Consider the following 26,458-nt stretch of genomic DNA (forward strand, 5'->3'; position numbering starts at 1 on the left):
AGTTCTTCAGGTCTTAGGCTGATGGAGTCTCTGGTTTATGTGGCCTTTTCTGTCACTTGGCTTCATCTTTACCATATGTCTTTGTTGTTCTTCATTGTCCTTTGCTCCAGGTAGATTGAGACCAATTTACGCATCTTAGATGACCTCTTGCTAGCGTTTAAGACCGCAGATGCCTCTCACCAAAGTGAGATACAGAACGTTTTCTTAATACGTTTTGTTACGCCAATTGACCTAGATGTCCCCTGAAACCATGGTCCCCAGACCCCGTCTCTGCTACTCTGGCCTTTGAAGCATTTGGTTGTATTCAGGGAACTTCTTTGCTTTTGGTTTAGTCTAGTTGTACTGACTATCCCTGTGTTGTATATTGCCCTTCCCTTCACCTAAAAAAATTTGTGTCTACTATCTTGTTAGTGAATATCCCTCTCCTTCCCTCCCACCCTCATAACCATCAAAGAATATTTTCTTCTGTGTTTAAACTTTATCTAGAGTTCTTATAATAGTGGTCTTATACAATATTTGTCCTTTTGCAATTGACCAATTTCACTCAGCATAATGCCTTCCAGGTTCCACCATGTTATGAAATGTTTCACAGATTCATCATTGTTCTTAATTGTTGCACAGTATTCCATTGTGTGAATAACCATAATTTATCCATTCATCCGTTGATGGGCATCTTGGTTGCTTCCATCTTTTTTGCTTTTTGAAGTCTTCTTAAAACCAAAAGATAGTCTAGCTTAACTAGTAAAGAATGTCTGCCTTGAGTATTGTGCTCTTTTAAGATTTATCTCTATGGGATCAAATTGCAAACAGCAACCTTAAAGATTAGATAGGGACCTTAGGGGGCGGTGAGTTTATTTTAACAGGGGAGGAACAATTTGGAAATGGAGGGTGAGAAAGGTTGAACAACTCAAAGAATAGTAGTCAGTGTCACTGAATCATATGTGTACAAACTGGTGTATGTTCTGCTGTGTATATTCTCAACAACAGCAACAAAAATAAATTATTAAAAGTAATTAATATTCTATTATTTTACGGATCCTACAACTTGCGATGGAAAAGCCAGCTCTAAAACCCAGGCCTTCTGGTTTCTTTTCTAGTCTTTCATTTTTTGCATTCTGCCACCTAGCTTCTCTTATTCTCTTGCTATAGGAACTAATTACTTGATACAGTAAATCAACTTGAACTGTTATAACTATAGTACTGTTCCTGACCAAGGACACCACATAGGTCAAATCTTATGCAGGTACCAAATTTAAGGTTACTTACTGGCTTGCTCTTGAAATCTCAGGACAAAAATAATCATATGCATAAAAATAAACAAGCAAGAAAAAGTACTGGAAATCACAAAGTGGTGATATTTTGGAGTTAATATATTTCTTTTTTTTTTTTTAATTATGGGCAGGAGTCAGCAGAAAAAAAGCATGCCATCTGGGATTTGTGACAGGCAGGCTGAATACAGTATAGAAAAAAGAAAAATACTATAAACTCATGTACAATGAAGTAAAAAAATACAAAACGGAAAAAAAAAACATGTTCTGGGATTAATAACACTCTTAGAATGTTATCAGTTAAATAATAATTATGAATAATTCATGATATGCTAAATTTCGGGAGTTCTACATTCCACTGAACTAATGAAAATTCAGCAAAGAACATGGACTTATCCAAATATTAAGCTCTTCTATTACAAGCTTTGATCTTTGAAATCTATCTAAAAAGATCCCTTAGTGGAAGCTTAGAATCAGTCTCTCTCTCACCTGAAATAAATTGGATTCAAACTGTTTTGACCTTGAAATCTTTAACACAATTAGAAAGTATACGCCAAGCATCAGATGTTCATTAAAGAAGCAATTCAGATGCTTGGAAAATAAAATAAAAGCTCATTTCAAAAGTTCCCCTCAGATCGAGGTAGTTCTGTAAGTTTGATGGTAAAGTGTGGCTGGTGGGGAACCATTTGGGATATCTAGCTCACAGGTTTCCCTCTACTATCCAGTGAATTCATCCACAGAGATGATTTTGTGAACTTCTGTCTTTGATAAAGAAGTCAGCCAAGAGCCGCAGGTGCTGAAGCTTGATGCCCGCGCCCCTTGCTTCCTTCCTTTAATGTGGCTAAATTAACCCCATCGCCTCTTGTGGTCTCTGCCCCATTACCACAACCAGTTGGAAACGAGAAAGCAGCTCATACAATAGGCAGCCGCTGGCATGTTGTCTTAGAGGAGACAAGCCGCAGATGTTCTCCAATGATAGCTTCCAACACTTTCAGCTCCAGCATTTGGTCTCTTTGAAGAAACAAGTTAATCTGCATCATACATTTCTGCATTTGATTATTGTGGTGTGTTTTCAGGTTGTGCTGCATGAAGATTAAGACATGATTTAAATACAAAATTCTCTCACTTTGGAAACGTTACCATCTTCCGAAGGAGTGATGCTTAGAAAAACTGCAATGCTGTAAGAATGGAGCTGGAAGCAGGGGTGGATTAACCAGTAAGCATGGTATGCACCTGCTTGCATTGAGCAAGGTATGTACAGGCTTAATTGTATTTACTTGCTAATCTGTGGTGAGCAATTTCACATGGGTTTCACCACATCTCTAACGTGGTGAAATCGTGCACTGCAGATTGGTGGGAAGGCACAATCGGGCCTGTGTGTATGTTGCCTGTTGGGTAATGTGGCCCTGGCTGGAAAGCTAGAATGGGGGGAGAAGCTAAGGTTTGGGGCTGGTGGGGTATGACACAATCACAAAGGCTGCCTCAGCACAGTTCTGAGGGTAGGGGCTTATAACTCAAGGGTCGTGTGTCCTATTCCTTTTTATACTGCTCAATTTCTTTTTTAAGATGGAGATGGGGCACAAATAAAAATAATAAAAACTCATCTTTATATTTCCATCTGTAGGTCTTAACATAAAGCCTTGAATAGAAAAATGAGTCAAAACAAGGCTTACGAGATTGAACACTGGGAAGCTGGGTAAAGAAAACATTAGTTAAAGGAATTATGGCACCACCTTGTGATTCATTTTGGACATAAATATTACCTCCTCAGTGGCCTTTCCTCCCCCAATCTCCTTCAAGATGTGGTTGTTGTTAGTTACTGATGTGTCGGCTCTAACTCATGGAGACCTTACCTATGACAGAAGGAGATGCTGTCCAGTCCTGCACCATCGTCATGATGGTTCACATGTTTCAGTCCATTGCTGCGTCTGCTGGGTCAACTCAACTCATTGAGGGTTTCCCTCTTTTTCACTGGCCTCCACTTTACCAAACAGACATGATGTCCTTTTCTAGTGATTGGTCTTTTCTGATGAACTGTCCAAAGTAAGCAAGTTGAAGTCTCTCTGTCCTTACTTCTAAAGAACATTCTGGTTGCATTTCTTTAAAGAATAATTTGTTCATTCTTTTGGCAAGATTCTCTTCCAATTATTCTCCCTGCTATGGCCTATTTTAGTTTCCTCATAGCACTCATCACCACCTGTTATTTTTGTGTTTATTGACTGGTTTCTTTTTCTGTGTCTCCTCACCATCATCCCACTTCCCAGAGAAATGTTAGTTCTATGAAGCCAGGGGGATTTGCCTGAGATCTTATCTGATCTATTCACAGTGTATCCTCAGGACCTAGAAGAGTGCCTTGCACTCAAGAAAACATCCAATAAATATTCATGAAATGAGCAGATAATCTTCCTCTGCAGTCTGAATTTCAAGAATAGCTCTCTCAAGAGTAGTGCCCTCAGATAATTTATCTCCCATGCAGTCAATTCTGACAATGAAAGAGGACACCATTAATAATTAGACCAGGATGACAGGTTTAAACTTTATACACTTTTGTTGAAAGAATAAAGAACTGAATGAATATACACACATTTAGACTTCTGGAGGATTTCCAGAATTGAGCAGGTATCAGAATTACGGAATATATTTTTTAAAAAAGCTATTATTACATCTGACAGTTCAGAGGATCAAGACATCTAAAGGTGGTCAAGAAAAAAAAATCCCCAAGAAGCGATCCTACTAGACCCTTAGAAAAAAGAGTGACAGGTGATTTATAACTGGTGCCATATTTACGTGCAAATGGATCCTTGTCAGATGATTTGTAAGTGCTTTATGCAACTTGATTTCTCCAAATACTTAACATTCTCTGCCTCGTCCCTCTGTGCCCTTAGTTCACACAATGACTTTCCTTAGGAAATCTTCCTTGTTATATTGATTGTTTGTCTTTATTATTCTGAGGATTAAAGGAAGGTGGATTTCAGCTCCAACGCTAATTGCTTAGAATTCTCCAATAGGGGGATTCAGATTTGGGAAGGTTTTTATTTTTTGTTTTCTAGCAGGCAAACAGAGTCTGATAACTTCACAGCATTAACAGAGCTCCTTGAAATACTGAAGTCATATTTTAATATTGAATGTACTATTTGCATTATTATTATTTAAATGTTGGGATAACATGGTAATCTGCTATGTTTCAGTGACTTGGTACAGTGGCAAAATTAAGACTCCCAGGAAAAAAATCACAATAAGCAGATCTCTGTCTCCTTGCATTGAGCAGGTCCCTGTGTGATAATAGTACCCAAGAATCTACCTACCTAAGCAGATAAAGGGGAAAACTGGGGCTGGCTGCCTTTGGAACTTGCACTCCAGCCTGCACACTCTTCCCCTTCGAGCTTTTATGGTCCAAACCACCTGGGCAATAACAAATGCTAACTGAAATTTTTCCAATCTGCCAGGTACTGTGCTATAGGGGCACTGAGAGGAATAGCCCAGGAAGAACTCAAACAGGGTCTTTGACCCTTTAGAAAAACAAGTACTGAAATGATTCATTTACATGAGGGCAAAAGTCATAGATGCAGTAGTTAGGGGTGATGGTGAGATATTCCATGTGTGGAAAAGTCCCCTGGTGGAAAAAAGCATGCTGAAATCAAGGATATGACTGAAATCTGGTATATTAGATGAGAGAGAGAGAGAGTCATCAGGGGGATGGAGGCTGACAGGGATAGAGAGAGGCAGGCATGGGTAAGGTCCTGCAGGTCCTTGTGGGCATGCTCACAATGCAGGACTTCATCCTTCCTCCTTTTTCTCATTTCAGCCTTTATCACTAGGACAGCCACACATCCCAGCAGAGGCCTTCGGGGACACAACTGCAGCGCTTATGGCTGTGGGCTAACCAGGGTGGGTCCCCTCCGGACAGAGGGATAACTGATTGTTCTAACATGAACAGGACTTCTCATTTGTACGAGCCTTTGGTGAACTCATCAAGATGAGATAGTCCCTATTTATTTGGTTGCTTACTGTCTCCTGTCCCTCACCTAGGTTGGAAGCTCCATAAGAATAGGGGAATTGTCTTTATTTATTTATTTTATTTTATGGACTGCTACATCCCCCATGTATAGAACTATAACTGGCACTTAAGTATTTGTTTGATGGATAAATGAATATGAGTAATCTTAAAGCAATAGGAAAACTCTTGATCAAATTTGCATTTGAAAAATATTAGGTTGTGACTGTGGTGTATGGATTTTGAATAGGGGATAAGGATGAGATGAAAGTGAGAGATGAGGGTGATTTAGACTATGCAGTAATCTTTAAAAGATCCTAGGTGGTCTCCAATAACCCTCTTTACTACTGGTGTGTGGGAGGGTGGAGGTGGAAACCAACATATACCAAACATCATTGTGTGTACATCTCTATGTGTCCATCTTACATACTTCATCTCATTTAATTCTCAAACCAAAACACAAGCCTCTACAATGAAGAAGCTAAGACTCAGAAAGATCAACTTTCCCAAACAGCTGCAATTTAAACATAGATTTACCCAATATCTTTTTATTAACACTTTACCATTTAGTTTCCTGGGGCTCTTTGTAGGCTCTGAATTGGGCAGGAAATGGCATATTCTTATTACTGGATATCGTGATTGCTACATTTTCATTGGGTGTGATGCGCTTTGCAGAAGTAGCTGCCAATTTCTCTTAGTCATATTTGCCTAACACATATCCTGGTTACTGTTTTTCAGCTCTGCCTTCTTCAAGATCTTATGGGTGAGTTCACAGACAAGTCCCTCTCCCATGCTTAGCCCTGCCTTAGTTCCTCAGACAAATCCTGACTAAAGCAGAGAATTATGAATGACCCAGCACAGCTTTTTGAAAATAGCTTAGAAATGAGTATATTCAAATGACAATGGCCCAATCACAACACTTCTAGAAAACTGCTTCCAATGTCGTTGGTTAGCTGTTAGACCTAGGTCTTGGTATCCCCTCCTCTCATCCTGATTCCATGGTTCCTCCAACTTGCAGTCTTCCTTCCCTTCTCCTCCCCTGCCTAGTGCCTAACCAGGGTTTTTTCCTAGGCCCCTACTTCAAATTTCTGCATTTACCTTGTAATAGACTGCAATCGTATTTCAAGACTAGAGTCCTGTTTTAAACTGCAGCTCTGTGCTTCCCTGGTAGGGTCTTGCAGCTCCCTCTCCCATGGACACATGGCTTAGTCCCTACTTTCATCCTGTGGCTGGAGTGCCACCTACGTTTCCATATGCCTAGCTTCTGTTATCAATTCTGCATTACTTGCCATCATGCATCACTAACTCACTGAGATCCTAGGACCCTGAAGCAGTGATTGCTATCTGTTTGCCAAAGATTCATACTCCGTTTCCTTCATAGAAACATCATTGCTGAGAAGTGGATGGCCGGTAAGAAACTACATTTCCTGCCTTCCACCCTACATCTAGCTGAGGACACATGACTACATTCTAATGGAATACAGATGGGAGAGATGTATACCACTTCCAACCTGGCTCGTAAAAACCTTCGCAGAGCCAGCTGAATGTCAACATCTAGAGACTTGGTCATGTTAAAGTGGTGGAGTTTCCATCAACTGTGTCCTTGATTGACTTTTTGCAGCAGAAACTACCCCTCCCAATCGACAAAATTTTACGTGGGTGAAAATTAATCTCAGTCGATTCCGACTCATAGCGACCTATAAGACAGAGTAAAACTACCCCATATGGTTTCCAAGGAGTGCCTGGTGTATTCAAACTGCTGCCCTTTTGGTTAGCAGCCTTAACCGCCCTGCCACCAAGGTCTCCCAATTATGTAAAGCCACTGTGATTCTGGGTTTACCTGATATATAGTAGCCCTTTTTTTACTTCTTCTAAAAAACACTGAAACCAACATTCTTTGAATAGATTGAGCTTATGACTTCTGAATAAAAACTGTCCCACAGGGCCAGCATATTCTCTGTAGGCTACCACTGTCATCAGGTCAGTTCCCCAACCTCTGCCCAGCCCTAAAGGACAATTATGAGGCCATATTCTATCTCTTTTCACTTCTGGGTGAGCTTCATGTTACTTTCAACTGACCAACATGTCTTATGTCCATTTATCAACCTATGTTACACTGAAAGATATTCAAGATTAAGCTTTTTAGAATAAGCAAATACGAGAAACCCAAATACCTCCATGGCCACAGGTCTGTGAACACTGTGTCCAAGCTGTCCACTCCGAAAGCTGACAGTTGACCACGCATTCCACCAGGCAGTTAACGCTCATCCTCTGTGGCTTCTCCAAGTTACTCTGCAAAGAGAAATCAAATGAGATTTCACTAGAAAGGAGATGCCTGTTGATATTGTTGATTTGGCATGTTATTAAGTAAAGTGCCAGCCAAGTAGGACTTAATTAAAAATAGAATAAGGCACTCAGCTACATTTAATGCAAAAGATTTTATCAAATGACCTCAAAATTGTTAGATTGTATTCTTCTCAATGTTCCTTTAATAAGGTGAGGAAAAACAAGATGGTAGAAAGAGAGGCTGGAATTGAAGGGATTTCCCAACTCCCAGTGTACACAGTGATCGAATGAGGGTACTTTTTCAAATAAAGATTCCTACTGCAAAGAGGTGGGAATTTCAAAAGGTCTGAATTGCTTGAAGTAGGGCCAAGAATAAATATTTTTAAAACAAGCATGCAATGTGATTGCAATAGTCTACAGTCCATGCTTTGAGAAACACTGGAAGAGAAGAACAGAAATTCCTGAAAGAGATAAAGTAGGCAAAACGAAAGGGAACATCCAGCTGCTTAGGACTACATGGGCACCTGCAGCATGTGGTATGGTGATAAGGCACTGCTGGCATTTGAAAGGGAGAAGGATGAATGATAATTGGGACAGAATATCACCTACAGGATGCCTTCCAAACAGATCTGTTCAGCAACAGGTGGTCACATTGTAAAATGTTACAAAAGACAAGGTAACCTACTCTATCTCACTATTTCCTCTACAAGGCTGGTTAAAGCTGCTACTGACCTTTTCGGGGGGCGGGGGGAAGACTGTCCTTAATTCTGAGATAATGATCTTTCTAAATTTTGGCCAAAAAAAAAAAAATTATCTCTTGTATGAATTGATAAGGAGCCCTAGTGATGCGGTGGTTAAATGCTTAGCTGCTAACAGAAAGGTCAGCAATCCGAACCCACCAGGCACTCCATGGGAGAAAGATGTGCAGTCTGCTTCCGTAAAGATTTACAGCCTTGGAAACCCTATGAGGCAATTCTACTCTGTCCTATAGGGTCGCTATGAGTCGGAATGGACTTAACGGCAATGGGCTTGTTTTTTAGGTTTTGTATATGAATTGATGGCCATCACAGGAACATTTTGTCTTTACTTCACAAAATAATAGTTTGTCAGTCATATTTCTTTTTATGTAATCCTAAACTCTAGAATAAACCCATCAGTTTCTTGGATCCTGAGAGAACCGGAGATCATATGACAAAGAAATCCATCCTGTTGCTTAGCCAATAAGGAACCAGGAGGATGCCTCAGGGCTAAATCTGGGCACTTTACACTTCTGGGCAGGTTGAGAGTGCATAGAGAACTCAACACTAATAGCTAGCTAGGCTACAATAAAATAAAAATAAAATCAACAAGCCATCTGAAGTTTATACCAAAAACCAATTAGGCTAAAAAACACAATCATGGTCTTAATCACAGGAGAAACTTGTGCCACAGTTTAATTTCCTGTTGTCCCCTCTGAAATCAGCATTGAGGCAAAACATACAAATTTTCTATAGATGTAGGAAAGGTCTAGCTGAAAGAATAAATCACTAAGAAATTGGTATCAACTAACAGAGAAAGACTACAGAGAAAGAATAATGAAAAATTCTGCTCTAGGAAGTGAGGGAAATCTTGACATTCAGCACATGTTAAATGTTAGAAATGTCTATACTAGGCTGAAATTAAAGCTTAAAGCATGATTACTCGCCAAGTAGACAAAATAAAAATTACAGTGAAATCCATGATCTCCTCGAGATCTATGGATATTCCTGTTAGGCTAATAATTTGGGGTATCTTTAAACTGATACTGTTTAAATACTTGTTAGATATATATTATTTGGAAAGCAGAGAAATGGGTTTCCTATCCCACCACGACTACCAGTTGCTGAGTCGATTCTGACTAATGGCAACCCTACATGTATCGCAGTAGAAGTGTGCTCCATAATGTTTTCAATGGCTGATTTTTTTGGAAGCAGATCACCAGCAGATCTTCCAAGGTACCTCTGGATGGGCCTAAACTGCCGACTTTTTGGTTATCAGCATAGCGTCCTAACCATTTGCAGTACCCAGGGACTCTGATTTCCTATTACTGAATAGTTTATATCTTTATTTGTATTCAAAAGAAAAGATATATTACATATACTGAATGTATGATTTTCACATATTTGGAGTTGCAGATTTCTGATTTTTTTTTTCCTGAAGCAACTTCTTGAGAGGCAGATTCAATGAAATAAGATGCTCACTGATACCTGGTAGACCACACTTGGCCCTGCATTCATTGATTTCAGAATTACATAAAATGGGACATTCAACTTCATATTGTCTGGTCACAGTGTTGACGTCCTGGACTATGGCTACACCATTGATTTAGAGGGCATGTTGTGACAATATTTAATAGAAGTATGTCAGAATAGAGGTATTAATAAATCGAATAGTGTGACCACATGTGATCATCTTTATTACTATTAAACCTACCCCCAGAGTGCTTTTCATTTTTATGTTATGCCAACCTCTTTGAAACAGGTCTGACTATGCCTTTTCTCCAAACACATAGTTTGTCACAGGAGAAAAAGGGGCAATAAACTTACAAAATATCAGAATCCACTAATTTGAAACCTGGTGGACATGCCTTTAACTTAGACTGAGACGAAAAATACAACTGTGCTATTTATCTCGCCATCATTTGCTGAGCAAATCAGCAGAGCTTTCTAATAGCAAGTGGCAGTATTCAGCATATGTGCAAGGGAGAGTGCTCACCATATATGCAAATGAAACGCTTGTCCAATACCAACAGTCATATCTAAATATTAAAGCTGCCCATTCTTAACAGTTTGTTACAGGCAGTTACAGTTAGATAAGTTCTTAGAAGTAACAAAAAATATATCTTTTTAATGATCTTGTTTTCCCCAGTGCAAAACTATGTTCAAACCTAATGTACTAAGTAGTACCTCTTACTCTAATTGACTCTCAGCTGAAACAAGAAGAAATCACAGTCTTCGTCACTTATCTGAAACTTCTTACAGGTTGAAGAACAATATCAAGAGAAACAAAGCATCGGGTATTAGATACAAATATGAACAGGTTACCTGCTGGCACTGGTCAATACCGACTGGTTTGCCGTCACTGCGCACACAGCTCAGAAGGCGGGTCCTGACGCCTTGCCCACAGGTGGCATTTTCATGCAGCTGGCATATGCTCCACTCTACAGGTATAGGATCACCCACACTGAGTTGCACAATCATAGACATGTGAGCAAAATATAACAAACCCTTGATTATCTGCATCGATGGTGAAGGGCAGTGTGTACATAATCTTAAAACTGCTTCCAGGTGGGTCTGAAAAAGCATCATGCAATTGTTTTGTTGCAAAAAATGATAATAAAAATAAAGAAGTAAAAGTGAGTTACCGGAAGTAACAGATAAACAAAACAAACAAACAACAACAAAAAAAAACAAATATGTTGTTAGAAGCCATCTCAGAATTGCCTGGGGTAGGAAAGGAAAGGCTCCAAACACAAACAAGATGGCAGAGAAAAAACAATTTGGAATCAACTGTTTGCTGGGGGAATAATTGAGAGAACAATCCAGAAATGATGACAATCTTTGATGTAAACTTGAAAATGTTTTCTAAGAACAAATCCAGTTATCTAAGACATAAATGACTGAAGTACATTTGGTACAGTGAAACCCTGAGAAATACCCTAGAAAGAAAAGGAGGCAAGACGTATAGAACTGTATAAACTGTGATAGAAAGTCTTATTTTTCTAGCTAAGTCTATCATGAAAGACGGTTCTATAGATTTGGCTAGATGCATTAGAAACTAGACAAATAACTGATGGTTAAAAGACATAACTCATATTGTTGCTGTAGGTAGAAAGGAAGGCCCTTGATCATATAGAATAAAAACATCTTTAAGGTTGTCTCCCATATTTGGCAGGTGACCTAAGACTTTAATAGGAATAGTAAACCCATATTTAATAAGATCAGTCTTTTAATGATATACTCTTTCACTAAAGCAAATTTCAACCTATTTCTAGAAAATTACTATTAAAACCAAGAATCTGAAACTCCTTTATCTAAAGAAAAAGGACATATAGACTTGCTCATCAAAAAGCCCCACAGGATTCACTATGACACACTCTATATGAGAAATCTCCGCAGTGCCTTCGTGACTGTAGAGGAACTTTTCCTTTTCCAGAAAAGACTATTGCTTTGTCTCTGCAGGAAAGTGGAGGCTTAGTTGTTGGTTCTGAGTTCAATGCTGAGACTTAACAAGGCACCACATTTTGGGGCATCTGTGTATACCTGCGGCTGTAGAGTTTGGCAGGCAGCAAATCAATGTAACTAAAGTCTTTTTGTATTAGACACTGAACACTATGGTGCCAAAAAAGTCTGAGCAGCGACTAAATGGGATGGTGTGATCTCCACTGTCTAGAAAATGTTCCTCTCCAGTCAGACTCAGCGTTCAGTCTTTCTTAAAGTAAAAAAAGGCCTTGAAAGTGCTAAACTGTATGACATTATTATGGCATACTTCCTAAACAGTAAATTATTTTCTGCTACTTAGTTCTGTGGTTTCAGTTTATCATGGCTTAATTCAACATTATTCTGAAACTTTGTCACATCTTTTTAAGCTTGTTTTACTTCAGAGAGTCCATGCTGCCCTGCCAAACATGGCATGCCAAGAGTGGGTGTGTCCATCTATAAAGTGACCCAGGGAATGTCAAGTCCTTGGCCTTTCATGAAGCATGGGCACACACTCTACTCTTGTTTCCTAATTTAGAGACTGGGAACACCCCCCCCCCCACACACACCCATTAGTAGATGCTACGGAAAATGACATGGTCATGGAGGTCCACTGTACCTGTCAGATTGTACTGGAACTGGAAGCAATTTTCATTAAGCAGGCAGGGCCGCACTTGTGAGTCTTCAGGACAGGTCCTCGAGCTCAGTGAGGGTCTCAGCAGATGGCGGGTTCTTCTCTGCATTGCATGGGGGTCGCATGACTATGAACATCAAAGAGCAGGCAGAGTTAGTTCAGATTCATGGTTAATTGATAAATTACATACGATTATCTGTATACCTGCAAGTGCATGTATAATAACTATAGGTAAGAGACTTTGAAAGTGTTAAACACAGTATTAGACAACAAAACTCTTCTGTGAATCATTGTAAGACCCCATACATACATACTTTTTTTCCACCTGACAACGCGTCCTTGTGCTGTGTGATGGTAAAGCTTCTGTCTCTGCCTCCTATGGAGAGTTAGGTGCATGAACACCATTTTCATCAATTAAAACTCACTCCATAATCTCAAACAGTCTTCCACATAGTAATAAAAAAAATCAGGATATTTTGAATGTTTACAAAAAAATAATAATAATAAAGGAAGGCTCAATAGAAATAACCACACAGAACACTGAAATGAGAAAATTATTTTTAAAAATTCCAGAATAGACAAGTATAGAGAAGGAATTCTAAAATGAAAATTGTCAATATTTCAGAACTTTCCTCTTACTGGGAGGCCCTCTGTAAGGGATAAGCCACTCCATACACTGCCCTTTTCACAAAATAAATGTATTAATATGAACACCAAAACAACAAAAAACCAAACTCACTACCGAGGAGTCGATTCTGACTCATAGTGACCCTATAGGACAGAGCAGAACTGCCTCACAGGGTTTCCAAGGAGCACCTGGTGGATTCACGCTGCCTACCTTTTGGTTAGCACCTGTTGGTCTTAACCACTAAGCCACCAGGGTTTTCAGTGTGAACACCAAAGCCAAAAAAACCAAACCCGTTGCCATCAAGTCGATTCCGACTCATAGTGACCCCATAGGACACAGCAGAACTGCCCCACAGGGTTTCCAAGGAGTGCCTAGTGGATTTGAACTGCCAACCTTTTGGTTAGCAGCATTATCTCTTAACCACTGAACCACCAGGGTTTCCCATATGAACACCAGGGATCTCATATACCACTTTACCCATGGGTCCACATGTCCTCTTACAGCCTCAGCTCCTCCAATGCCCTGAGCCAGGTAAACCTCAGTAGTATCTCATCCAACAGCCCCACTCCCAGTGGACTATCATCTCCCTTCTTCCAGAACAATTTCCTTATTATTGTCCTCTAAATGCTGCCCTTCCTTTTCTTCAGAATGCTAACGGAGGCTTACTTCTTCCACAGCCCTCATTTTGATAACACCAAATTCCTCTCTTTCTTTTTGGCCAAACTTCCGCTCATGCTCAGGAATGTCTCTCAAGGCATGTGCTTTCAGACGTATGTAAGTACATGTATATGCCACATCTGTCCCTATGTTATCATCCTTTGTTTCTTTTTTTTTTTTTCCTCTTTTATTTCTGCTAGCTTCCTTTCTTTATAAACTCTTTGAGCGAATGATGGACCATGGCTTCTACTACCCATATCACTCCCTGGAAATCTGGGTACACCCAGAAGTTGTTCAGTAAATACCACTGAATACAGATACAACAACACAATTCCAGATTCAAAAACCTAGACACACAGTGGTTCTTAATTCACAGGAACGGAAGTCTGTGAATTAAGATGTCCAAATCACTGCTGTGTTTCAGATGTTTTAACCTTCTTTTAATTCCTTTTTTCTTTTTAGAAACTGCAGCAAGACACAACCTGTACACTGAATCTTGGCTGCTGATGATCAAAAGGACACTGTGGGGATTGCACTACAGAAAACATTGCCACTTTTCCCCCTCAATCCGAAAAGTTTGGAGCCAGCTAAATACATTTACTATCCATGTGGCTTTACACTTGGATAATCTGTCAATACTCGTAACGTAATTTTACATTTTAATTGTATTGAATTGTCTCTAGATGATCAAGAAGGGCCACTGAAATCAGGCAATTATTCTTAATTATCTGCAAATCCCATGCTAAATGTTTAAAAAGAATTTATTACAATTCCACCAATTAATTTGATTGTTTGTGTTCATGAGGAGGAATAGGGACTCAGACGATTTGCCAATAAAACAAAATGAAGGTATCTTGGTATATACTTTCGATTAGGGCTTTACTGAATTGCTACCTTATAAAATAATCAACTTATGTTGGGACCACATGGATATGTGTAAGAACTTATGTACCTGCTTAGTCTAGGCCATCAAATAAATTGAGAACTGTTCCCCCACCACGTGCATGTACACACACACACGCACACACACACACACACACACACACACTACTATGTAATCCTGAAAGACTTACTTATTTACTCTGTACCTTAGTTCCTCATCTAAACTTGGGTGAGCGAGTTTGATGAGATTTAAGATTTGCCTGCAGTAAGTATCATAGTCCGTCTCTAGGAGTCCCTGGATGGTATAAGTGAGTGATTAATACACTGAATGCTAACACAAAGGTTGGAGATTCCAGTCCACCCACGGGGCACCTCAGAAAGGCCTGTCTACTTCTGAAAAATCAGCCACTGAAAACCCCGTGGAGCACAGTTCTATTCTGACACACACGGGTCTCCACGAATCAGAATCAAGTTGAGGGCAACAGGTTGTTTTTGCTATTTGTCTCTAAATCCGCTGGAAATGGTTTTAAAATATTTGAATCCACCAGGCACTTCTTGGAAACCCTATAGGACAGTTCTTTGTCAAATAGCGTCACTGTGAGTTGGAATCAACTTGACAGCAATGGGTTTGGTTTTTGTTTTTTTTGTGAGCCTAACCCACTGCTCATATCATGTTGACTTTGAAATAACTGAAATTAATATACTGAAAACCAATACTGCAACTAACTCTTTCTTTTAACTTTTTATCCATAGAAATAGGAAAAGAGGATAGCATCCAAAACATAGAAATAGGAAAAGAGGATAGCACAGGTAACTGAAATCTATAAACAGTAGCCAAACTAATCTTAGGCAATGTTTTCATGCTCCAGCTTATAAAAACTGTCCTAGCACTGCTAATAAGTGAGAAATGGGTTAGTATTTCTCCTCATTTCTTTCTATTAGCTATTTAAAAGAAGCCCAGAAAATGATGAATTAACCACAAGGGGAGTGATGGGAGTTAGGCTAAGAGAAAAGAGAAGGCAAAGGAGGCTTTCACGTTGATAATTTCTTTATTGGATCAAGACTCCTCAAATACCACCTGGCTTTCCTCTTCCACAGAGTGTTCATGCCAAGACCTACTGTTGATTTCCTAAATAAAGAAGTGAGAAAGTGATGTGTGGACAGCTAAACCACAGTCAGTTGTGGACCAGTTTCATTGTAAAGATCAAGGTTATACACCTAAAGTTTACTTGCTAGGAAACCCTGGTGGCGTAGTGGTTAAGTGCTACAGCTGCTAACCAAAGGGTTGGCAGTTCGAATCCGCCAGGCGCTCCTTGGAAACTCTATGGGGCAGTTCTACTCTGTGCTACAGGGTCACTATGCGTCGGAATCGACTCGACGGCACTGGTTTTTTTTTTTTTTTTGGTTTATTTGCTAAGGAGGGAAACGTCCAATAAGAACCAGTTAGTCTCTAGCACATAAACCCCTTCATGCGACAAGATTTTCTAACTTATTACCTTCGAAAACTAGCATTTACCTTTAGGTTCAATCCTTCCTCACGACCTTGTTCCTTTACACCTTTTACTCTTTCTACAAGCAAGGCCTTAACCCTTTTGCCTGATCTGAAAATTTGTTTTCATCCCTCAGAATGAAATGAGATGCCCCTTTACTGAGCTTCCCCTGGCTTTCCGGGACCCGTAATAAGTGGATCTCCCTCATCTAGTAAACATTTCCATTGCACTTGCACACTTTCCTTCCCATGGGCTATTTGAAGCGAGAGCACATGTCTTAATTTTCTTAGGCATTCAGAGCCTTGTACTGTTTCTGGCACATAGTATGTAAACAACAAGTGTTCGTGTGTAGAATAACTGGATTCTTTTTGGGGCGTAAGACTGGATTTTGATAAGCTTCCATTAGCAGACACATGGTCAATCCTGAATGATGGTCTTATGGCCTGAATGTAAGGGTTTCCTATAGGTCTGTAAATCTGATAAAAAGAGAATTTAATCTTTTCCCTGATTTTCGTACTTTTCCTATAAAATGTAGATGACACTGCCAAGAATAACAGAATCCATCATTACATTAATCAAACATATCAACAAAATGAGTTTTAATGTACCTACATAAAAGATAACTGATAATTTAGGTATGAAGTGTTAAGTTTGAACTTGCTTTCCTGGCATTCTTTCAGATTCTTGGGAATTTAAGTCACTCTGTAAATTTCTTGTTTTGAGAAGAGCACGACTTCAAGGCCTGGCCTTGTCAGCTCCCATCAGATACAGAAACCCAATGCTTGACTTTGTTACGGGATTTGTCTGATAATTCTGAGATGGTCTCTCCCTCATTTAGTCGATCAGCCAGGCTGTCAGTAGTTCCTCTGTTTCTGTCTTTCATGAAGAAAAATGGATATATATTCTCCAAAGTGTAGTTTTCTTATTTGGAAAAATTAGGTAAAACAATTTCACAAAAAAAACACTGCAAGGGTGTATAAAGCTATTTTTAATGAAATTAAACTCTGATTCTCAAAGGTTGACAGATGTGAGAAAACCTTTAGGGGAGGAAAACCTGGGTCTGCAGAATTGTTGCTCACACCTCGCATGTTTAAAAAACATTCTCAGGGATTCTGGGGAGATGTCAGAAGTGAAAAAGAGATTTTAATCTCTGCACATCACAGTGCTACAAGGAGAGCAAAATCAAAAACACATAGACAATATTCTCAGTAAAACTACGTGACAAGTTATCTTCCAAAACCCTAAAACACGAGCAGGTAGGGACTGCCAAATGAAGCTATCTGACCTCTGTGCTATCTGTATCTGACAGGAGGAAGCAGAGGGTGAAAATGGGGTATCTGACAGATCTAAGAACACCAAAATGGAGAGTCAAAGCTGAAACCTGGAGGAGTTTGCACACTTTTGGAGTACTAGGCAAAAACACTAAATGGTTATAAAGGAAAATCTAGGCAAAAATACTGAATGGCTTATAAAGGAAAAATAATCACATTGTCATTAGACTTTTTGACAAGAAAACTTTATGCCGGAAAAAATATATAATAAAGATACACAAGGGTAAAAAAAGAAAAGATCCAGGGATTTCAAATCCAGCCAAGCTGATTTTGAACATAAAGACCATCAACAAACTTAACAGCATGCAAAAACTCAAGGAATATTGTTTCCATGAGCCCTTTCTTAGGAATTTACTGGAGAATCAGTTTTAGACATTCAAAATGACATCAGTGTAAAGGCTGGTGTGAGCTGTCTATGGAATCTATGGAAGGGCTACGTAAGCAGTATGTCAACAGGGAACTGCCAGAAATCCAAGCTGCATTCGGAAGAGGACGTGGAACCAGGGATATCACTGCTGATGTCAGGTGGATCTTGGCTGAAAGCAGAGAATACCAGAAGGATGTTTACCTGTATTTTATTGACTATGCCAAGGCATTTGACTGTGTGGAATGTAACAAATTATGGATAACATTTCAAAGAATGGCAATTCCAGAACTCTTACTGAGCTTCTGAGGAACCTGTACATAGTCCAAGAGGCAGTCCTCTGAACAGAACAAGGGGATACTGCACGGTTTAAGGTCAGGAAAGGTGTGTGTCAGGGTTGTATTCTTTCACCATACTTATTCAATCTGTATGCTGAGCAAATAACCTGAGAAGCTGGGCTATATGAAGAAGAATGTGGCATTAGACTGTAGGAAGATCCATTAACAACCTGCAATATGCAGATGATACAACCTTGCTTGCTGAAAGTGAAGAGGACTTGAAGCACTTACTGATGAAGATCAAAGACTACAGTCTTTAGTATGGATCATATCTCAATATAAAGAAGACAAAAATCCTCACAACCAGACCAATAAGCAACATTATGATAAATGGAAAAAATATTGAAGTTGTCAAGGATTTCATTTTACTTGGATCCACAGTCAATGCCATGGAAGCAGCAGTGTTTAAAGTGTTAAAAAGTAAAGATGTCACTTTAAGGACAAAGGTATGCCTGACCCAAGCCATGGTGTTTTCACTCACCTCATATGCATGCGAAAGCTGGACAATGAATAAGAAGATAGGAAACAAATTGATGCCTTTGAATTATGGTGTTGGTGAAGAATATTGAATATATCATGGACTGCCACAGAGAATGAACCAATCTGTCTTGGAAGAAGTTCAGCCACAATGCTCGTTACAAGCAAGAAGGGTGAGACTTTCTTTGTCTCACATACTCTGGACATTTTGTCAAGAGGGACCAGTCCCTGGAGAAGTCCATCATGCTTGGTAAAGTAAAGGGAAGCAAAAAGAGGAAGACCCACAAGGACAGAGACTGACACAGCGCCTGCAACAATAGTCTCAAGCATAACAATGACTGTGAGAACGGCGCAGGACCAGGCAGTGTTTCTTTCTGTTGTACATAGGGTCGCTATGAGTCGGAACTGACTTGATGGCACCTAATAAGAACAACATAAGCTCTGAAAATGTAGTAAAAATACAAATGTTAATAATAGGTAGAGGTTATGTAAAAATATTAACTTTAAGTATTCATGTTGGTGATAGCATTGGCATTATTATTCTGAGAATATTTTGTGTGTTATGTGGCATAATTATGTATAATTATGGTATATTCTATTACTATTATATCCATTGTCCTTGATAAATAGAAATCTCAGTATAGAAAAAAAGGAAATACAGATAGAAGATAGAATTTAAGTGAATTCCTACAGTTCCTAATTTGAACTGAAAACATCAGGATAAACTCATGAGGTATTTCGTCTTCAATATAAAGGAAATCATAATAAATGCTTCAAAGCTCTGCCTACTAAAGTGGTCTAGAAACAATGGAGCCCAGTAGTAGTGAGTCTCCCAAGAGCTCTTACTGTGACACTGAAGAGCCTTTTCTACCAAAAGAAGCCAGGGTTTTTAGAGCAATAGCTGATTCCAAGGCTGGCAAAGGAAATGTATATGCTAAGCCTGAAACATCTTGTCATATCAGACAGCAAGGAAGCTAACAAAGACCACCAGAATCTTTATTACAACGTTTAGAGTGCAAATTTGAAATGGTTACCACTAGGACAATCAGAGCATCCCTACAGATGACAAATGACAAGAATCCGAATACATCAAATTTGTTTAAATCTATGAGTTCATAACAATAAATAAAAGTCACATGTGGTGATAGATGCTAGGAAAACACCTTATTTTGAAAACTTGAAAATAGGGTAAAACATATTTTTCCTGCCTTTTGCATTTTTTTTTATTTGCATACAAAATGGATCACTGGATAATGAAAGAATAAGTTTAGGCAAAGTGTTTCTTTTTTTTTTTTTTCTAAAGGACTTTAGATCTGAGTAAAACCACCAGCAGGTAGAGACTCATGGAACAGTATTTGAGGTATGTTTTCACAGACTTGCGCTGGCTGCTGGACGACACCGAAGGGGTTGGGAAGAAGGTGAGGAGGACAGAGAGGAGACTATCTTAGGAATCCAGGAGGGAGGTGATGGTGGTGAGCCCAGTGTGGTACAGCGGAGGTGGTAAGAAGGGGTTGGGTTCTGGATTTATTCGGAAAGGAAAATGGACAGGGTTTCCCTGCAGATGGGCAGTGGGTGCTCGCAGAGGAAAGGAGTGAGGGTGATTCAGGTTTGGGCTGAAGTCCTGGGAAAGGGTGATGCACAGACTGAAACAGAGCTGGCGGAAGGAGGGCTGTGGGTGGGTCAGTGGCCAGGTTTGGACATTGGGTTTGGAGGCGGGTGTGTACAGACACCAGGTGAGGGTGTTGTATATGCAAGTGCACATTTGAGTTTGAGTGAGAGGGCGGGTCTGGGGACAGGAACATGGGAGGCACAGGCAGAGAGGTTGAAGTTTAAGCCATAGGATCACCCAGGGAGTAGGTGTGGATAGAGAGGAGGAGAAGGCAGGGCAGAGGGTCCTGGACATTCCCATGTTGAGAGGTCAGGAGAGTGGGAGAAATGAGCAGGAGCAGCCAGTGATAGGAGTTCAGAGTCTTGGAAAATGAGAGTGTGACGTGTTTCAGGAATGTTGTTGTTAGTTGCCGTCAAATTGATTCCAACTCGTGGCGGCCCTAGGCATGCAGAGTAGACCTGCTCTATAGGGTTTTCAAGGCTGTTACCTTTTGGAAGCAGATTTCTAGGCTTGTCTTTCTAGGCACCTCTGGGTGGGTTTGAACTGCCAACTTTTCAGCCAGCAGTCAAGTGGTTAATCGTTTGTGCCACCCAGCGACTTCTGTTTCAGGAATAGGGAGTGCCAATGCCACCTGCCAGATACCAGAGGGGATGGCCACCTGGAGCCCTTTCGAGGCAAAGTGTTTCTTTATAGATGCAGTCCCACAAATAAATGGGGAAGGAACAATACAACTGAAATGTCGTCATTTTGTGTTACCTCAAGGATAAAGGGTTTAGGCATTCATTGGTCATCAATATTAGTCAACTCACAAAAAGAGATACCCAAACATGTGCCTTCTACTGAGGAACATTCTTTTATGAAAGAGTCTTGCCGTGTAACCAAACCTAAATCAGATTAAGCCTCTCTATACAACTCCCCCCGCCCCCACGTGTCTGTCAGTTTGTCGTACTGTGGGGGCTTGTGTGTTGCTGTGATGCTGGAAGCTATGCCACTGGTATTCAGATACATGAGGGCCACCCATGGAGGAAAGGTTTCGGCTGAGCTTCCAGACTAAGACAGGCTAGTAATGAACCAGGCAGTCCACTTCTGAAAAGTATTAGCCAGTGAAAACCTTATGAATAGCTGTGGAACATTGTCTGATATAGTGCTGAAAGATGAGCCCCCCAGCTTGGAAGGCACTCAGAACATGACTGGGGAAGAGCTGCCTCCTCAAAGTACAGTCGACCTCAATGACATGGATGGAGTAAAGTTTTTGGGACCTTCATTTGCTGATGTGGCACGACTCAAAATGAGAAGAAACAGCTGCAAACATCCATTTATAACGGGAACCTGGAATGTATGAAGTATGAACCTAGGAAAATTGGAAATCATCAAAAATGAAATGGAATGCATAAACATCAATATCCTAGGCATTAGTGAGCTGAAATGGACTGGTATTGGCCATTTTGAATCAGACAATCATATAGCCTACTATGCTGGGAATGACAAGTCGAAGAGGAATGGTGTTGCATTCATCGTCAAAAAGAACATTTCAAGATCTATCCTGAAGTACACTGCTGTCAGTGATAGGATAATATCCATGCACCTACAAGGAAGACCAGTTAATACGACTATTATTCAAATATACGCACCAACCACTAGGGCCAAAAATGAAGAAATAGAAGATTTTTATCAGCTGCTACAGTCTGAAATTGATCGAACATGCAGTCAAGATGCATTGATAATTACTGGTGATTTTAATGCGAAAGCTGGAAACAAAGAGGAAGGATTGGTAGTTGGAAAATATGGCCTTGGTGATAGAAACAATGCCAGAGATTGAATGATACAATCTTGCAAGACCAATGACTCCTTCACTGCAAATACCTTCTTTCACCAACATAATTGGTGACTATTTTTTTTTTTTATACACATGGACCTCGCCAGATGGAGCACACAGAAATCAAATTGACTACATCTGTGGAAAGAGACAATGGAAAAGTTCAATATCATCAGTCAGAACAAAGCCAGGGACTGACCACGGAAAAGACCATCAACTGCTCATACGCAAGTTCAAGCTGAAACTGAAGAAAATCTGAGCAAATCCACGAGAGCCAAAATATGACCTTGAGTATATCCCTCCTGAATTTAGAGACCATCTGAAGAATAGATTTGACACATTGAACACTGGTGACCAAGGACCAGACGAGTTGTGGAATGACATCAAGGACATCATCCATGAAAAAGGCAAGAGGTCACTGAAAATACAGGAAAGAAAGAAAAGACCAAGATGGATGTCGGAGGAGACTGAAACTTCCTCTCGAACGTCGAACAGCTAAAGCAAAAGGAAGAATTGATGAAGTAAAAGAACTGAAGATTTCAAAGGGCGGCTTGAGAAGACAAAGTAAAGTATTATAAAGATATGTGCAAAGAGCTGGAAATGGAAAACCAAAACGGAAGAACACGCTCGGTGCCTCTCAAGCTGAAAGAACTGAAGAAAAGATTCAAGCCTCGAGTTTCAATAGTGAAGGATTCTATGGGGAAAATGTTAAATGACACAGGAAGCATCAAAAGAAGATGGAAGGAATATACATTATACCAAAAAGAATTAGTCGATGTTCAACCATTTCAAGAGGTAGCATATGATCAGGAACCGATGGTACTGAAGAAAGAAGTCCAAGCTGCTCTGAAGGCACTGGCGAAAAACAAGGCTCCAGGAATTGATGGAATATCAATTAAGATGTTTCAACAAACAGATGCAGCACTGGAGGTGCTCACTCGTGTATGCCAAGAAATATGGAAGACAGCTTCCTGGCCAACTGACTGGAAGAGGTCCATATTTATACCTATTCCCAAGAAAGGTGATCCAACTGAATGTGGAAATTATAGAACAATGTCATTAATATCACATGTAAGCAAAATTTTGCTGAAGATCATTCAAAAACGGCTGCAGCAGTATATCAACAGGGAACTGCCAGAAATTCAAGCTGGTTTCAGAAGAGGACATGGAACCAGGAATATCATTGCTGATGTCAGATGGATCCTGGCTGAAAGCAGAGAATACCAGAAGGATGTTTACTTGTGTTTTATTGACTATGCAAAGGCATTCGACTGTGTGGATCATAACAAATTATGGATAACGTTGCGAAAAATGGGAATTCCAGAACACTTAATTGTGCTCACAAGGAACCTTTACATAGATCAAGTGGCAGTTGTTCGGACAGAACAAGGAGATACTGATTGGTTTAAAGTCAGGAAAGGTGTGCGCCAGGGTTGTATTCTTTTACCATACCTATTCAATCTGTATGTTGAGCAAATAATACGAGAAGCTGGACTATATGAAGAAGAGCGGGGCATCAGGATTGGAGGAAGACTCATTAACAACCTGCATTATGCAGATGACACAACCTTGCTTGATGAATGTGAAGAGGCCTTGAAGCACTTACTAATGGAGATGAAAGACCACAGCCTTCAGTATGGGTTGCACCTCAACATAAACAAAACAAAAATCCTCACAATGGGACCAATGAGCAACATCATGAGAAACGGAGAAAAGGTTGAAGTTGTCAAGGATTTCATTTTACTTGGATCCACAATCAACACCCATGGAAGCAGCAGTCAAGAAATCAAAAGACGCACTGCATTGGGTAAATCTGCTGCAAAGGACCTCTTTAAAGTGTTGAAGAACAAAGATGTCACCTTGAAGACTAAGGTGTGCCTGACCCAAGACATGGTATTTTCAATTGCATCATATGCATGTGGAAGCTGGGCAATGAATAAGGAAGACCAAAGAAGAATTGATGCCTTTGAATTGTGGTGCTGGCGAAGAATATTGAATTTACCATGGACTGCCAGAAGAACGAATAAATTTGTCTTGGAGGAAGTAAAATCAGAATGCTCCTTAGAAGCAAGTAGGTTGAGGCTGCGTCTTACATACTTTGGACATGTTGTCCGGAGGGATCAGTCTCTGGAGAAGGACTTCATGCTTGGCAGAGTACAGGGTCAGCAGAAAAGAGGAAGACCCTCAACGAGGTGGATTGACACAGTGGCTGCAACAATGGGCTCAAGCATAACAACGACTGTGAGGATGGCGCAGGACCGGGCAGTGTTTTGTTCTGTTGTGCCTAGGGTCACTATGAGTCAGAACCGACTCGACGGCACCTAACAACAACAACATACAACTCCCCATTTACAGGAAAAAGACAGGATAGGAGAAGATGTTAAATCTCACCACAAGGATGCAATTCACAAAAGACAGTCTGGGAAATTCTATAGGACAGGTGGTCTGCTTTTTTCACCAATAAAATGCTAGGTAGGAAAAAAAAAAAGAGAGAGAGATGGGAGGAGAAGCTAGATTAAAAGAGGCTTCACCACTACCACCACCACCATTAATTGTTGTTCAGTCAACCCTGACTCATGGTGGCTCCATGTGTGTCAGAGTGGAACTGTGCTCCATAGCGTTTTCAATGGCTGATTTCTCAGAAGTAGATTGCCAGGTCTTTCTTCTGAGGCCTCCCTGGGGTGGACTCAAACCTCCAACGTTTTGGTTAGCAACTAAACATGTTTAATAATTACACTACCCAGAGACTCTGAAAGAGACTTAAAGACAAAATATGAAAACAGGCAGAACTAAGCTATTATGTTTGGTCCACTGGGTGACAGATCTATAAAGAAAAGTAAGGAAGTGGTTCTCATAAAAGTCAGTACAGAGGTAGCTTTTGGGGGAAATGAGGAGGTTATAATTAGGAGGAACCTGTGAAGTACTCAGAGGGTAGCTGCGAAAGTTCTCACCCTCACCTGGGTGGCTGCTACAGGAGTGTTTGCCTGATAATGATTAAACTGTACATTTGTTTTATGAGATTTTCTGTATCTGATATATAATCGACATTTTTTTTGAAGCCTAAAAAATCTCTCTCTTATCATCGCTGGAAAATTTAGGCTTGTTTTCATTATGGGATTTTGTGGTCTCATGACAGCGGTCTTTGCCGAAGTGCATTTTTTTTTTTTTACAATGTGTTACGAGGTGCCAAGAGAGAAAAACGAGAGTTTCATAGTCCAAAGTATTTAGAAAACATGGAGCTAAATAGTGCTAAACAAGAGTTTTTACAACAGAACTTTACTATTTTTGGCAGTCTGATATTAGTCACCAAAATTTATTTTCCCCTTTTTGCCTGAGTACAGGGCTGGGCCACGTATTCCAGTCTCCCTTGCAGTTAGGTGAAACCAAGTAACTGAGTTTTGACAAATAAAGGTAAAATGAGACCTCAGGTGCGCTACATCCATTCCTGGCCCTAAAACATCCCACATACACTCCTCCATGCTCTTTGCCCTTTCCAAAAAACCAAACCAAACCTGTTGCTGTCAATTCCTACTCACAGCAACCCTATAGGACAGAGTAGAACTGCCCCCATAGGGTTTCCAAGAAACTGCTGGTGGATTTGAACTGCCGACATTTTGGTTAGCAGCTGTAGCACTTAACTACTGTGCCCTTTCCAGCCTGCTGGAAATTATGACTCTGGAAGCCAAACATTGAGAATGGCAGACCCACCATTATCCTGGATCCCAGAATGACTGCATGGAGTAGAGTTCCTTCCCCACCTGAAAAACTCACTTAGGATTGTTTCATGGGGGATAAAATTACATTGCATTTTAACCATTACAATTTGGGGTTATTTGTTTTTGCAAATTATGTACAACTGTGCATTGTAACTCTCAAATCATCTCAAACATATATCAACTTAGCATTCCACAGGACACATTTTGGAGAACATAGACTAACAGATGTAAAAGACATAAGTGATTATGAAATTCCTTGTAAGTTATAAGGTTATAAATGTGTTATTGGTATGAATCACTTGCTTTCCTTGAAAACTCTTCTAATAACATTTCCACTGACTTAAAATAAATAGTTTGGAAAATACATTAAATTCAAGATATCATACCAATGAATAAAACATCATCTCAGGAAGGATTTTCCGTTTATAGCTTGGATTTTCAGGAGATCATACTTTGTTTCCCCAACAGACTTAAAATTACATTTTAAAAGAATACATTATGGGTTTAAAAGGAAATATAGTTATTTTATTCTCAATACAAAAGCAAAAGAGCTTATTTAATTTGCCTTTTAGGAAGTTCTGTTTAATTTACTAAGGTGTGTTGGAAGGTAATGTGCCAGATGACTGAGGTTAGACTTAATTATCTAAGAAGTGTTTTCTCAAACTTCAAGTCATTACATATTAGTGGGTTGTGAAAACAGTATTAATAACTAATACGTTTATTGTGCTTACTACATGCCAGTTACTGTTCT

The 26,458-nt window shown here is 39.9% G+C and overlaps 1 protein-coding gene across 1 annotated transcript in view; it reads right to left on the reverse strand.

Moving 5' to 3' along the window:
• THSD7B (thrombospondin type 1 domain containing 7B) overlaps positions 1-26,458 on the reverse strand; it is an 826,015-nt gene that overhangs the window by 43,123 nt on the left and 756,434 nt on the right. The window contains exons 17-19 of the mRNA XM_023542986.2: positions 12,385-12,526; positions 10,611-10,726; positions 7,437-7,554 (exon numbers count right to left, since the gene is read on the reverse strand). Coding sequence (XP_023398754.2) covers positions 7,437-7,554; positions 10,611-10,726; positions 12,385-12,526 — 376 coding nt within the window. The remainder of the gene's footprint in view (positions 1-7,436; positions 7,555-10,610; positions 10,727-12,384; positions 12,527-26,458) is intronic.

This window comes from Loxodonta africana, chromosome 6 (assembly GCF_030014295.1).
Source record: "Loxodonta africana isolate mLoxAfr1 chromosome 6, mLoxAfr1.hap2, whole genome shotgun sequence".
NCBI classification, from domain to species: domain Eukaryota; kingdom Metazoa; phylum Chordata; class Mammalia; order Proboscidea; family Elephantidae; genus Loxodonta; species Loxodonta africana.